Raw genomic sequence first — 15,187 nt, forward strand, 5'->3', positions numbered from 1 at the left:
TGCTGCTGCTTCAGGCTGCAGGCGTAGCAGAAGTCACTGCTGGCTGTTGCTGCCGGCAGGGACTGCTAATTGCGCTGCTAAGAAAGCCATTGCCGTGGTGACCTTTAGAGTGCTGCTGCTGCTGCTTTTCCAGGTGGACACTTTTCTGTTCTTTTTCTCAGGTAGCTTCTGTTCTTCCACAAAGCCTCAACCCCACTACACTCAGCCTGCTCGCTGTGGGCCTTATATGCTGGTTTCTCTCTCAAGGTCTGATCATTAACATTATTTATGAGCCTGGCTCAGCCAATCAGCTTCCAGATATTAGCATAATTGCTATTTTTTTCTAGCTCCTCCCCATTATGTCATACTTATTTTTAGACAGCTAAGCTCCTCCCTCTGATACCATCAGGTAAAGCTCCTCCTCTTGAGGTCTTGGGAGAAATGCTGTGTCATTCCCTATTAGTTGCTGGAACCATACCCTGACCCGGTGTCTTTCATAGAGGAATATTGCGTCTGCCATTTTGGATTTCTAACTTTAAATGATCACAAATTACTATTTATCTAAAGCCTTAATCTTAAAACTAACTACTGTTTTATGCAAGTCAAAGTGTCCTGATGCTATTGCCACCTTAATTATATCCATGGGGAAGAGGTGAAATTTTTACACTATTTAAACCCCTTTTTCAGTTTTTCTCTGTTGGTCTCTGTCAAAGTGCTGCAAGGTTTTTCAAAACAGCTAAAAGCAAAATCTCTTGTTACAGTGTCTGTGCAGGACATGACTGTGGTGCAAGCTGGTATGCTGTAGATTCATACTGTGGCTTGCCTTGCCGTGACTTGTCATATAGACAAGCCTCCAATTCATAGGTACATGAACTATGGGTCTGGGGGTGGGGGGCGCTGCAGCACCCCCTGGCTTGAAGTGTTTTCCATCATATACAGGGTTACAGTTTGGTTCAGTGGCTGTCAGCACCCCTGTCCAGTTTAATTTCTATCTACTAGGGTCACACTGCCTCCCTAAGCATCATTATACATGCATCAGACTTGTACAGGGCTGCATAACATACTGAATGAGATACGGAAATACTCTGTTTCCTTTCAGCTCTTTCAGGAAAGAGTTAGTCTCATAAGCCATTGGTTTGATCTGTGGACAGACAAGCAGCGCAAACAATTCCTCCACACAATGTTGATGAGATGCAGTAAATCACAACTGAAGTAAGTTTGATACAAGGACTAGCTTAGTGTTGTCTTTCCAAACAAGCAGGTATGTATGAATATGGATGTTACATAAAACACACATCAAACCAATTCTGTAATGAGATTTGCCCAGGGGGATCCCTGTAACCTTGTGGTATCCAGGTGAAGTCGTTGAGGGTTTAACACTCGTGCAGGTGTCACCCAGATGGATCTGATTGGGACCTGAAATTGTACCTATCTTTTTAAAGAGGGCCCTGTCAGTTTGGTTTAAAAAGGACACTGTCAGATTCATAAGACCTAAAAATTAACATTGTACCAAAACTGAGAGAAAGCGTGTAGATATTTGTCTAGTGCAGGCCTGAGGCTCCAGATTCTCCATCTTTTCCCCTTTTCATTGCATCAGTAGGGAAATAAGAAAAAAAATCTCTATCGCCTTTCCATCTAGTATTATATATTATCGGGTGAGCACTGTCCGTGTGATCAATGCTGTGCAGAACATGGAGCAGACAAGGTTCCTTTTCCAAAGAGCTCACAATGAATGTTGCAGTTTATAGGTGGGTGGGCAGACTGCTTTGCTTTGCTTGTGCAGAGACTCACTGGAGTCAGTGTGGTTCCATGTGGGCACAACAGCCTGCTCCATGTTATATTGCATAATCAGATCCCAAAGATTCAGCTTTGCAAGGTACTGAACACAAAGAGTTCCCACTGGCTCCTAATGGGAGCAGAGGGAGCTCTGTACCTCACAGGACCAGGTTTTAGTCAGCTCTTATAAACCAAGGGCCTAATCATGACATCCTTTATACACTGACTTCTATTGGTCTGTGTGTGGGTAAGGGTTTACAGAGTTGTTTCCTGGCCACTTGTGATTATTAAAAATGAGAGAGATCTTTCACTCTTTCCCTGGACGTCTTGATCCTTTCCCATCCAAACATCTGGATTGATTTGTGTGTTTGTGACCCATTGGATCACAGAAGCCCCCTTGGGACTGCCACCTGATGTACCCAGGTTACTTCTGCCCCTGCTTTCCTGCCCTGTCAGCTTAGGACTTCAGTGCCCTGCCTGGTTTGAACCAGACCCGCTAGCCTGCTGCAAACCCAGACCCAGGTCTGAACCATGTCCCCTAACAGCTGTAGGTTTAACTGAAAGCAGCTTACAGAAGTGTACCTTTCTTTAACACTCAGATGCCCCGCTCCCAATGGGGTCCAAACCTGAAATAAATCCATTTTACCCTGTATAAAGCGTATACAGGGTAAACTCAAATTGTTTGCCCTCTATAACAATGACAGAGAGATATGCACAGCTGTTTGTTCCCCCCCCCCCCAGGTATTAATACATACTCTGGGTTAATTAATAAGTAAAAAGTGATTTTATTAAATACAGAAAGTAGGATTTAAATGGTTCCAAGTAGTAACAGACAGAACAAAGTAAATTACCAAGCAAAATAAAATAAAACACGCAAATCTAAGCCTAATACAGTAATAAAACTGAATACAGATAAAATCTCACTCTCCGAGATGTTTCAATATGTTTCTTTCACAGACTGGATGCCTTCCTAGTCTGGGCACAGTCCTTTCCCCTGGTACAGCCCTTGTTCCAGCTCAGGTGGTAGCTAGGGGATTTCTCATGATGGCTGCCTCCGTTTGTTCTCTTCCACCCACTTATATATCTTTTGCATAAGGCGGGAATCCTTTGTCCCTCTCTGGGTTCCCACTCCCTCCTTCTCAATGGAAAAGTACCAGCTTAAAGATGGAGTCCAGTTCAGCTGACATGATCACATGTCACTGTAAGACTTCATTATTCACTTGCCAGCACACACGTATACAGGAAGACTTGCAAGTAAAACAGAGCCATCTACAGACAATTGTCCTGGTTAATGGAAGCCATCAAGATTCCAAACCACCATTAATGGCCCACACTTTGCATAATTACAGTAGGCCCTCAGAGTTATATTTTATATTTCTAGTTTCAGATACAAGAGTGATACATTTATACAAATAGGATGACCACACTCAGTAGATTATAAGCTTTGTAATGATACCTTACAAGAGACCTTTTGCAAGAAGCATATTCCAATTACATTATATTCACACTAATTAGCATATTTTTATAAAATCATATAGAATGTGTCAGTGTTCTTCACATAGATAATTTGCCTATTATCCAGGGCCTAATAGTTTCTTTATTGACAAGAGTCATCTCTCAAACTCCTGACCTACTAGATTACTAATAATAGAAAATGGCTACTACAAATACAAAGGTTCAACTCTTTCCAGTCTTCTGGAGAGCAATAAAACCAATCTAGTGATATAAGGGCCAGTGATATAAACATAAGTGGTTCTGATGAAATGACCACACTCTTGGCATAGTTTTGTTTGGTTTGCAAGACATACAGTTCACTAGTTACAACAATGCGATGCTCCTCTTTACATAAAAGTCTAGATTTGCCCTCAAAATGTTGCATTATGTCACTGAGTTGCGATGCTATCAATAGAGAAATGGTCAAGTAATTGAATCATAGAATCATAGAATATCAGGGTTGGAAGGGACCCCAGAAGGTCATCTAGTCCAACCCCCTGCTCGAAGCAGGACCAATTCCCAGTTAAATCATCCCAGCCAGGGCTTTGTCAAGCCTGACCTTAAAAACCTCTAAGGAAGGAGATTCTACCACCTCCCTAGGTAACGCATTCCAGTGTTTCACCACCCTCTTAGTGAAAAAGTTTTTCCTAATATCCAATCTAAACCTCCCCCACTGCAACTTGAGACCATTACTCCTCGTTCTGTCATCTGCTACCATTGAGAACAGTCTAGAGCCATCCTCTTTGGAACCCCCTTTCAGGTAGTTGAAAGCAGCTATCAAATCCCCCCTCATTCTTCTCTTCTGCAGGCTAAACAATCCCAGCTCCCTCAGCCTCTCCTCATAACTCATGTGTTCCAGACCCCTAATCATTTTTGTTGCCCTTCGCTGGACTCTCTCCAATTTATCCACATCCTTCTTGAAGTGTGGGGCCCAAAACTGGACACAGTACTCCAGATGAGGCCTCACCAATGTCGAATAGAGGGGAACGATCACGTCCCTCGATCTGCTCGCTATGCCCCTACTTATACATCCCAAAATGCCATTGGCCTTCTTGGCAACAAGGGCACACTGCTGACTCATATCCAGCTTCTCGTCCACTGTCACCCCTAGGTCCTTTTCCGCAGAACTGCTGCCTAGCCATTCGGTCCCTAGTCTGTAGCTGTGCATTGGGTTCTTCCGTCCTAAGTGCAGGACCCTGCACTTATCCTTATTGAACCTCATCAGATTTCTTTTGGCCCAATCCTCCAATTTGTCTAGGTCCTTCTGTATCCTATCCCTCCCCTCCAGCATATCTACCACTCCTCCCAGTTTAGTATCATCCGCAAATTTGCTGAGAGTGCAATCCACACCATCCTCCAGATCATTTATGAAGATATTGAACAAAACCGGCCCCAGGACCGACCCTTGGGGCACTCCACTTGACACCGGCTGCCAACTAGACATGGAGCCATTGATCACTACCCGTTGAGCCCGACAATCTAGCCAGCTTTCTACCCACCTTATAGTGCATTCATCCAGCCCATACTTCCTTAACTTGCTGACAAGAATACTGTGGGAGACCGTGTCAAAAGCTTTGCTAAAGTCAAGAAACAATACATCCACTGCTTTCCCTTCATCCACAGAACCAGTAATCTCATCATAAAAGGCGATTAGATTAGTCAGGCATGACCTTCCCTTGGTGAATCCATGCTGGCTGTTCCTGATCACTTTCTTCTCATGCAAGTGCTTCAGGATTGATTCTTTGAGGACCTGCTCCATGATTTTTCCAGGGACTGAGGTGAGGCTGACTGGCCTGTAGTTCCCAGGATCCTCCTCCTTCCCTTTTTTAAAGATTGGCACTACATTAGCCTTTTTCCAGTCATCCGGGACTTCCCCGGTTCGCCACGAGTTTTCAAAGATAATGGCCAATGGCTCTGCAATCACAGCTGCCAATTCCTGCAGCACTCTCGGATGCAACTCGTCCGGCCCCATGGACTTGTGCACGTCCAGCTTTTCTAAATAGTCCGTAACCACCTCTATCTCCACAGAGGGCTGGCCATCTCTTCCCCATTTTGTGATGCCCAGCGCAGCAGTCTGGGAGCTGACCTTGTTAGTGAAAACAGAGGCAAAAAAAGCATTGAGTACATTAGCTTTTTCCACATCCTCTGTCACTAGGTTGCCTCCCTCATTCAGTAAGGGGCCCACACTTTCCTTGGCTTTCTTCTTGACTTAAATTGACTTAAATACATCTTTAATCCCTTCCCAGTGGGTCCCAAAGCACTTTGCAAATTATGCTGTCATAGGAATCACTTCACTCCTAACAATATTCTTCAAAGAGATCTCAGGTTTTCTGAAAGGGAAGACCAACTGGGTGACAGAATAGAATCTCAACAGGATTTTAACTATGGTGAATATCTGTCTCTTCACAGGTTTACCCAAAACTGGTTTGCAGAGACGATTCCAGTGACCAAAGTGGATTTCACCAAAGTGCTGCCACGTTTCATATCTCTGTACATCTTCTCCTTTCTCAGCCCCAGGGAGTTGTGTGCAGCTGCCCAAGTCAACTGGCACTGGAAGTTTATAACTGAACAGGTGTGTTCATTGTAGGCCTGGTCCCACTCCCATGGCAATCAAGAAGAATTTTCTTATTGATGTTGATAGGAATAGGACCGGTAACTGGACATTTACAGCACTTTTAAGGCGCACTGCATACATGAAATGGGAAATCTGGAACAGCATGTTGTAAATAGCATAATTTGCAAAGCAATTTCGTATCTTGTACAGCACTCAGATAAATGCTCAACCTTCTGAAGCATTCCATGTATCTGTCTAGCACACTTAATAATAATTGGAAAGATCTTCTGTACCAGAATTTTCAACTCTTTCACGCACTTGACAAAATAATCTTTTAAACTTTGCTTTATTTAATTCACTATAACAGATTAAATTGTTGGAACCAGCTTCATCCAACCTTAGCAAGAACATCTCAATCTCTAAGAGTATATTACACATAAAGGCATTTATATTTTCTCTTGTCAGAAGCTAATTCTCATTCTACATTTCATTCTGCTGCTTTGCTTCTATACTTAACCCTGCTTTGGCGTTGGTCTTTAAATGCACACATCAAGCAACAGAACAAAATACAAAATTTAGAGCTATGTAGTTAGCTGGATATCCTAAAACTCCGTAATTTATAGAGATTGCTGTGGACCATATGGATACGGATAATGCCAGGGCTTAGCATTTTGGAATATCCACAATGCTACTGTTTGTTTTGGTCTGTCTAAATGCATAGTGTATAGCAATGCTATTTATAGAAATTAAAATAAAATAAATATTGATCTTCAGAAGCTGCTCACAGTGGTATAACAATTAGCCTACTCTTTCTCTTCTCCAGTCCTCTTAGGCCAAATATGACAATCAAAGTAACACGAAAACGCCTTTATTTGCAGGTTTCAGAGTAACAGCCGTGTTAGTCTGTATTCGCAAAAAGAAAAGGAGTACTTGTGGCACCTTAGAGACTAACCAATTTATTTGAGCATAAGCTTTCGTGAGCTACAGCTCACTTCATCGGATGCATACTGTGGAAACTGCAGAAGACTTTATATACACAGAGACCATGAAACAATACCTCCTCCCACCCCACTCTCCTGCTGGTAATGGCTTATCTAAAGTGATCACTCTCCTTACAATGCATATGATAATCAAGTTGGGCCATTTCCAGCACAAATCCAGGTTTTCTCACCCTCCGGCTCCCCCCACACAAACTCATTCTCCTGCTGGTAATAGCCCATCCAAAGTGACAACTCTCTACACAATGTGTATGAAAATCAAGGTGGGCCATTTCCAGCACAAATCCAGGTTTAACCAGAACGTCTGGGGGGTGGGGGGGGAGGGGTAGGAAAAAACAAGGGGAAATAGGCTACCTTGCATAATGACTTAGCCACTCCCAGTCTCTATTTAAGCCTAAATTAATAGTATCCAATTTGCAAATTAATTCCAATTCAGCAGTTTCTCGCTGGAGTCTGGATTTGAAGTTTTTTTTGTTTTAAGATAGCGACCTTCATGTCTGTAATTGCGTGACCAGAGAGATTGAAGTGTTCTCCGACTGGTTTATGAATGTTATAATTCTTGACATCTGATTTGTGTCCATTTATTTTTTTACGTAGAGACTGTCCAGTTTGACCAATCTACATGGCAGAGGGGCATTGCTGGCACATGATGGCATATATCACATTGGTGGATGTGCAGGTGAACGAGCCTCTGATAGTGTGGCTGATGTTATTAGGCCCTGTGATGGTGTCCCCTGAATAGATATGTGGGCACAGTTGGCAACGGGCTTTGTTGCAAGGATAGGTTCCTGGGTGAGTGGTTCTGTTGTGTGGTATGTGGTTGTTGGTGAGTATTTGCTTCAGGTTGGGGGGCTGTCTGTAGGCAAGGACTGGCCTGTCTCCCAAGATTTGTGAGAGTGTTGGTTCATCCTTCAGGATAGGTTGTAGATCCTTAATAATGCGTTGGAGGGGTTTTAGTTGGGGGCTGAAGGTGACGGCTAGTGGCGTTCTGTTATTTTCTTTGTTAGGCCTGTCCTGTAGTAGGTGACTTCTGGGTACTCTTCTGGCTCTATCAGTCTATTTCTTCACTTCCGCAGGTGGGTATTGTAGTTGTAAGAATGCTTGATAGAGATCTTATAGGTGTTTGTCTCTGTCTGAGGGGTTGGAGCAAATGCGGTTGTATCGCAGAGCTTGGCTGTAGACAATGGCTCATGTGGTGTGGTCAGGGTGAAAGCTGGAGGCATGTAGGTAGGAATAGCGGTCAGTAGGTTTCCGGTATAGGGTGGTGTTTATGTGACCATCGTTTATTAGCACGATTATTAATTATTATTATTGTAGTGTCCAGGAAGTGGATCTCTTGTGTGGACTGGACCAGGCTGAGGTTGATGGTGGGATGGAAATTGTTGAAATCATGGTGGAATTCCTCAAGGGCTTCTTTTCCATGGGTCCAGATGATGAAGATGTCATCAATATAGCGCAAGTAGAGTAGGGGTTAGGGGACGAGAGCTGAGGAAGCGTTGTTCTAAATCAGCCATAAAAATGTTGGCATACTGTGGGGCCATGCGGGTACCCATAGCAGTGCCGCTGATCTGAAGGTATACATTGTCCCCAAATGTAAAATAGTTATGGGTAAGGACAAAGTCACAAAGTTCAGCCACGACATTATCGGGGATAGTGTTCTTGACGGCTTGTAGTCCATCTTTGTGTGGAATGTTGGTGTAGAGGGCTTCTACATCCATAGTGGCCAGGATGGTGTTATCAGGAAGATCACCCACTACAGGACAGGCCTAACAAATAAAATAACAGAACGCACTAGCCGTCACCTTCAGCCCCCAACTAAAACCCCTCCAACGCATTATTAAGGATCTACAACCTATCCTAAAGGATGACCCAGCACTCTCACAAATCTTGGGAGACAGGCCAGTCCTTGCCTACAGACAGCCCCCCAACCTGAAGCAAATACTCACCAACAACCACATACCACACAACAGAACCACTAACCCAGGAACCTATCCTTGCAACAAAGCCCGTTGCCAACTGTGCCCACATATCTATTCAGAGGACACCATCACAGGGCCTAATAACATCAGCCACACTATCAGAGGCTCGTTCACCTGCACATCCACCAATGTGATATATGCCATCATGTGCCAGCAATGCCCCTCTGCCATGTAGATTGGTCAAACTGGACAGTGTCTACGTAAAAGAATAAATGGACACAAATCAGATGTCAAGAATTATAACATTCATAAACCAGTCGGAGAACACTTCAATCTCTCTGGTCACGCAATTACAGACATGAAGGTCGCTATCTTAAAACAAAAAAACTTCAAATCCAGACTCCAGCGAGAAACTGCTGAATTGGAATTAATTTGCAAATTGGATACTATTAATTTAGGCTTAAATAGAGACTGGGAGTGGCTAAGTCATTATGCAAGGTAGCCTATTTCCCCTTGTTTTTTCCTACCCCTCCCCCCCCCACCCCCCAACGTTCTGGTTAAACTTGGATTTATGCTGGAAATGGCCCACCTTGATTATCATTCACATTGTAGGGAGAGTGGTCACTTTGGATGAACTATTACCAGCAGGAGAGTGAGTCTGTGTGTGTTTGGGGGTGGGGGGGTGAGAAAACCTGGATTTGTGCTGGAAATGGCCCACCTTGATTATCATGCACATTGTAAGGAGAGTGGTCACTTTGGATAAGCTATTACCAGCAGGAGACTGAGTTTGTGTGTGTGTGTGTGTTTTTTTTGGGGGGGGGTGAGAAAACCTGGATTTGTGCTGGAAATGGCCCACCTTGATTTTCATACACATTGTAAGGAGAGTGATCACTTTAGATAAGCTATTACCAGCAGGAGAGTGGGGTGGGAGGAGGTATTGTTTCATGGTCTCGGTGTGTATAATGTCTTCTGCAGTTTCCACAGCATGCATCCGATGAAGTGAGCTGTAGCTCACGAAAGCTTATGCTCAAATAAATTGGTTAGTCTCTAAGGTGCCACAAGTACTCCTTTTCCTTTATTTGCAGATTTCCAGATAACGAAGAATTTTAAAATGAAACATCCCTCCGCTATCCCTTTAAAAAAAACAGAAGAAAAGCAAATGCACCTCTCCCACTTGAATTCATTGACATTGTCTGATTATTCATCCTCAGGAACAGTGCCAGCCTCTTCACATAAGAAAAAGTTGCAACAAGTTGAGGCAGCGGGATCGTGTATTTTTATTTGTTCCTGTAAAAGCACTAGGCACTTCATAAAAAAAAAGAAATCTCTCGAACATATTTATGGAGCTGCCATGTTTGATTTGTACTCAGATACTACGGTGATCAGTGGCAGTATGAAGCCCCAAGATTAAATAGAAAGCTTTTTGTCCTCACTCACATCTTATTGTCTCTCTCTTACCTCCTTCTTGTCTTAAGGACTGTTTGTGGGCGCCAAAGTGTGTTAAGTTCGGATGGTTCCTGCCCTACACTCCAGCAGACTGCGAATATAGCTCCTGGAAGCGACATTATATTGCCTGTGCCACCAGCTTGGATTACTTCACCCCAAGAGAGGCCACTGAAATCTATGGGACCCTCAATGAAGCAAAAGCTGAACATGAGGAGCAGGAAGAAAGGCTAAGAGAAAAATGGCTACGGAAAATGATTCGGGAGAGATTAGCGTTACACAAGAGTCAGTGGTATTAAAATAACGACCTCTTGTGAGATTAACGTTATAATAACAAACACTGTCTTCTGAAAGTGATAAAGCAGCCTAAAGTATTCAAGCAGTCAAAGACCTTTTCTTTAGGAAAACTTAGCTTCGCAGATTTTTTTTAAATTAATATTTAATATCAAAAGAGTAAGAGCTGAAAATGGTAAATATAACAATAGATTTTGTTTCTTCCATGTGGTTGTTTAGTCATATTTTATATACCTGTAGGAAAGGGATAAAAATATTCAGGCTTAATAGTGTCCAGTGGGGTTTCTAGTACATCTCAACTGTGGAAATAATAGAAACCTTAAACTGTCAGTGTGTGGTTGCTGACTTAATTTCTTTCCAGTCTGGCACAAATTGCTTTCCAATTTATGAAAACGAAGATTTGAAAGGAAAAGACCCAATACCAGGATGTCCTGTAGAAATTTTAATTATATCTACAAATACAGCCAATGCATTAAAGGAATCCTTGGTCAAGTTTAGGTCAAAATGTAGGTTTTGTATAAAATTATTTAAATAAAACCTAAGACTAAAAGAAATATTTCCACGGAATTCTAGGATATATCAGACTTTTATTAAACAGTGCTCAGCATATTGAGATTTATGTCTACAAGTCTAATAATCAGTGTATTTTATATTAGATATAGATTGTGATATTTTGTTTGGGCAACATGGTTCTCCCCCCTTCATTAATATTCGTTTGAAAGGATGTCACTATTCAGATAGTTTTCATGGAGAGCACACCTTCAGTGATGTCAAATCCTCAAGTTTTCTCTCAAGTCTCATATTTGGCATTGTTCCTAAACCGCAGCACCTGGAGTCATGTGATTATGTGAGAATCTCAGTTTTCCTTTTTTAAACAGTAGGCTTCTAGTCTTTCCGGTTAGAGAGAAAAACTTGAAAATATGAATCCCAAGTCCTCAAAAATCAGAAGGCAAATGAAAACAGTCCCCATGGTTTTAATCTCATGGCTGTTAAAACATTCTTATGATTTTTTTAAACTAAACTCATTATTTTTTGAACTATTCAGGTTGTCAACACTACTTTCATTTCAGGTATTAATATAAGACAACTTCATTTTAGTAGAATGACCAATTCCTAGCCAAAAATGAGGAGGACTTTTCAGGCAGGATGTTCAGTTTAGATAAAAATCTAAAGACTGCCCTGTAAAACTAACATGCTAATTTTCATATGGATTATTTCCCTAGTTACTGCATTGTTTCTCCTGTTAGTGTGTACTTACCCAGCAGTGGAAATGCATGGAATTGAACAGCAGTGTCTGGTGATGTTTATTTTTCAGAGGAGTTATTCAAAGCTCGACTGCCTTGGATGAGTGGTACTTGGAGCTCGAGATTTTTAAAATCGCGATTCCTGCCAAGTCAGGCCCAGACGATTCAGGACCGGGCTAGACTACAGGCAGCTTTGCAACTAATTAGGGTAATTTCCCCCAAAATCTACTTGCATTTTATCCTTTGCAAATTGTTCTTTTTTTGTGCAAGCATTAAGTGCTGAATCCTGAGATTGGTTGGAGGTGCTAACACATAGATCCTGTTTAAATCAGAACTACTTGAAATACATTCCACTTAATTAAAAGCAATTAAAACTCTTAATTGATTTATGCTTCATGTAATCCCACTGAAGTCAGCACAGACTATGGTTCACGGTTTATTGTGGACCTCATTCTGCCACCCTTAGTCATGCTGAGAAGTGCCCTACTCACTGCTTACTGCCTTTTGACCTCCAACGAGAACTTTGTGGCATAAGATACTGTGTACCATGAGTAAGGTTGGGACAGCATGACCTTAATATGTGTATAATGTTTTTGTCTGAAATATGTACGATAAAGCATAGAGATCCTGTTATACTTGTATAATTATGAGTTCAGAATGGTGCACAGTGACAATACATGACAGGCTTTGTTATAGTAAATACTGGCAGGTGTAAGTGGCTGATCAACTGGGAGACTGATGTGAGGGAGCCACTCCTGCAAAGACTTAGGCTCATGAGCAACTGCGGGTACGTCTACACTACAAAAAGCCCAACCCCATGGTACAAGTCTTAGAGCACAAGTCACCGGACTCAGGCTCACAGGACTTTTGCTACGAGGCTAAAAAAAGCAGTGTAGAAGTTCCTGCTAAGGCTGGATCCCAGCCTCGGAGACCCTCCCCCTCCCTGGGACTCAGAGCCTAGGCTTCAGCCTTAGCAGGAACTTCTACACTGCTATTTTCAGCCCTCTAGTGCAAGCCCTGTGAGCCCAAGTCAGTTACTCATATCTTTGTCTTTGCAGGATTGGTTTTTGTGTCTACTGTGTGTCTCGTATCTCATAAATAAGATTGATTGGGTGTCAGTAAAGTCTGAAAAGTCATGGCACAGAATATTTTACTTCCCAGTAAGCTTATTTTCTACTGGAAAAAGCATTTATAGCCATCAGTTATTTTAAAATGCATTAAGACTTCAAAACACACACAAAAAACACATCAAAAAGGGCTGTTAAAATGGAAGGAAGAGACTTGTAAAACAATTATTTTAAAAAAATTAGAGTCCCCTAAAGGTCATGATCTTTGCCATGGAAATCAGAAGTGACAAACGTGCAGACTTATTCTTAATACAGTTAATTTCATACTTGACTAAACTGTACTCTGATTACAGCTAGATTCAGTCTGTAATCCAACTTGTAAAGCAGTTGAGTACAATTAACATTTCTTTGTGCCTTGAAATATACATGCTAAGGTTCAAAGTGAAGCATTGGCAGAAAGTAAAAGTGTTTAGATGTAGCTGGTATGTGAGCCCAAGAAATATGCTACTGGACAATCTTCTTCTCACCCTCCACTATAAATACTCATGAACCCCCTCATCCTTGTGAAGCTCTGTATAGGATTAGTGCCTTAGTTTGTATCCATATTACTCAATTTACAAGATTGTGTCTGAGCCACTGTTAGTTGTAGTCAAGTATTGTTCTTCTGAGGAACTCAGTTAAATACATCTTACTTTGTGTCTGTCAATAATAATGTACTATCATTGGTAAAATAAGTTTAAGGTATTTTTTACTGGTAAACACAAGACAGCATTTCTTAACAGCTGCATTATGTAATCACTGAACCATATGTTATTACACTGCATCTTACATATTTCTCTCAGCATTTTTGTTTAAATGCTTTCAGGAAAAGAGTGCTCTTTCGAATCATACTCTTTCAATGCTGCTTTCTGAAGAAATGAAACCTGTAGCAAACTTTAATCTAGGAGCAGAGAAACAGCTTGTTTTGGCCTCCCTAAAAACTTTGCCCAAGAGGTAAGCAGGACTCAAGATTTTCAAAATGCTGGCCATAATCCCCAAACCACACAGAAAATGGTACCCAAAATGCAGTGATTAATAAGGGTGACAGAATACATTGTAGGAAACAGCACACAAAACTGCAGATGTTTGTGGTCATGTCAGGTGGCTTTTAACACACGAACACCTTGATGGAGCTCAACTTTGTCCATTGGTTCTAAATAATTACCACATAGGTTCCCTCTCAAAGCTGTGCTGCTCTTCCTCCGGGCTGGGAGGAGCAAGTCCACGAACTGGCTTGCAGATGATAGGTCTGGCCCATGCAAAGTCCTCCATTTAACTGACACCACTGGGGCGTAATCCTGGGGAGGGAACTGAAACTTGAGGTTGGGTAAAAACTTGGTGTTCTGTGTGGGGGTGTGACCAGAAATACTAAATTCCCACTCTAGATTCTTGGGCACAGATTGGCCTGAAGCAACCATCCTGGAGCAACCATCAGCTGATCTGGTCTTAAACCACCACCCTGAAGTTCAAAGATATGGAGAACAAGAGACTAGAGAGGCTTTCCCATGATGCAGCATACCACCCTCAACCCTGTTGCTGGTCCAGCCATAAAATGGGAACCTTGTAGAGCTATTTCATGCTAAGCCTGGATAGTGGACTAATGACAAAACTCTGAAGTCTAGAGTTGTACTTTTCATTGGCTAAATCTACTTAGGGAGAAGATCCTAAAAATTCATTTTCTTTTGTGGATTTACAAAGAACACATTGATTTGTTCTTTATGTGTATTGAGATTGTAAGTTTAAAATCTTTTCACCACAGAGCAAATGAGGGCACTGAGGAGTATTTTCCCTATCACCAGCACTGCTAAGACATAGTGTAAAAATAAACACAAAAAAGAGTGCAAATGGCTGATCTGTAGGTGTTTGGAACTCAGTGATCTCAGTAGGCAGTAGGTGATTAAGGTTAATTGTCTCACAGAAGTGGTGGCATTCAGGAGGCATGGAATAGAATAATAATACAAATTGCTGTAAATGTATTTACAACACACAACACTGCATGTCTATTTAGTGTAACTGAGGTTTAGACAGGTATTTGCATACCCTAATGGTTTATTTCTGCATTAAAGTAAAAAAAGAAAGATAATCTTTAAAGGATATGGTGCCTGAGTTTTTGCTTTTCCTTCTGTAGAAAGAATGTGACTGGAAGAAGATCCTACCCTGTGTTACCTTACAAACACTGTCAGTGTGTCTACCAAAAACACAGCAATTTTGCATATCCACTTGAGCCATATCTGGTTTTGATATCATCCAGGATTCCTGCATATGAGGTATGAATTTCTTCTAAGTCTTCTCTCTTTTTTGAATAGTTAGAGTACAAACGGGGGGAAGTACCTGAGACAGCAATCTGTTCATCCTTCCTCTGCAAAGAAAGCGTCCTTCC

General features: G+C 41.9%; 1 protein-coding gene across 1 annotated transcript in view; it reads left to right on the plus strand.

Moving 5' to 3' along the window:
* ECT2L (epithelial cell transforming 2 like) overlaps window positions 1–15,187 on the plus strand; it is a 60,199-nt gene that overhangs the window by 5,253 nt on the left and 39,759 nt on the right. The window contains exons 2-7 of the mRNA XM_073337461.1: window positions 1,079–1,191; window positions 5,659–5,821; window positions 10,196–10,448; window positions 11,773–11,909; window positions 13,634–13,761; window positions 14,936–15,074. Coding sequence (XP_073193562.1) covers window positions 1,079–1,191; window positions 5,659–5,821; window positions 10,196–10,448; window positions 11,773–11,909; window positions 13,634–13,761; window positions 14,936–15,074 — 933 coding nt within the window. The remainder of the gene's footprint in view (window positions 1–1,078; window positions 1,192–5,658; window positions 5,822–10,195; window positions 10,449–11,772; window positions 11,910–13,633; window positions 13,762–14,935; window positions 15,075–15,187) is intronic.

Source organism: Lepidochelys kempii, chromosome 3 (assembly GCF_965140265.1).
Source record: "Lepidochelys kempii isolate rLepKem1 chromosome 3, rLepKem1.hap2, whole genome shotgun sequence".
NCBI classification, from domain to species: domain Eukaryota; kingdom Metazoa; phylum Chordata; order Testudines; family Cheloniidae; genus Lepidochelys; species Lepidochelys kempii.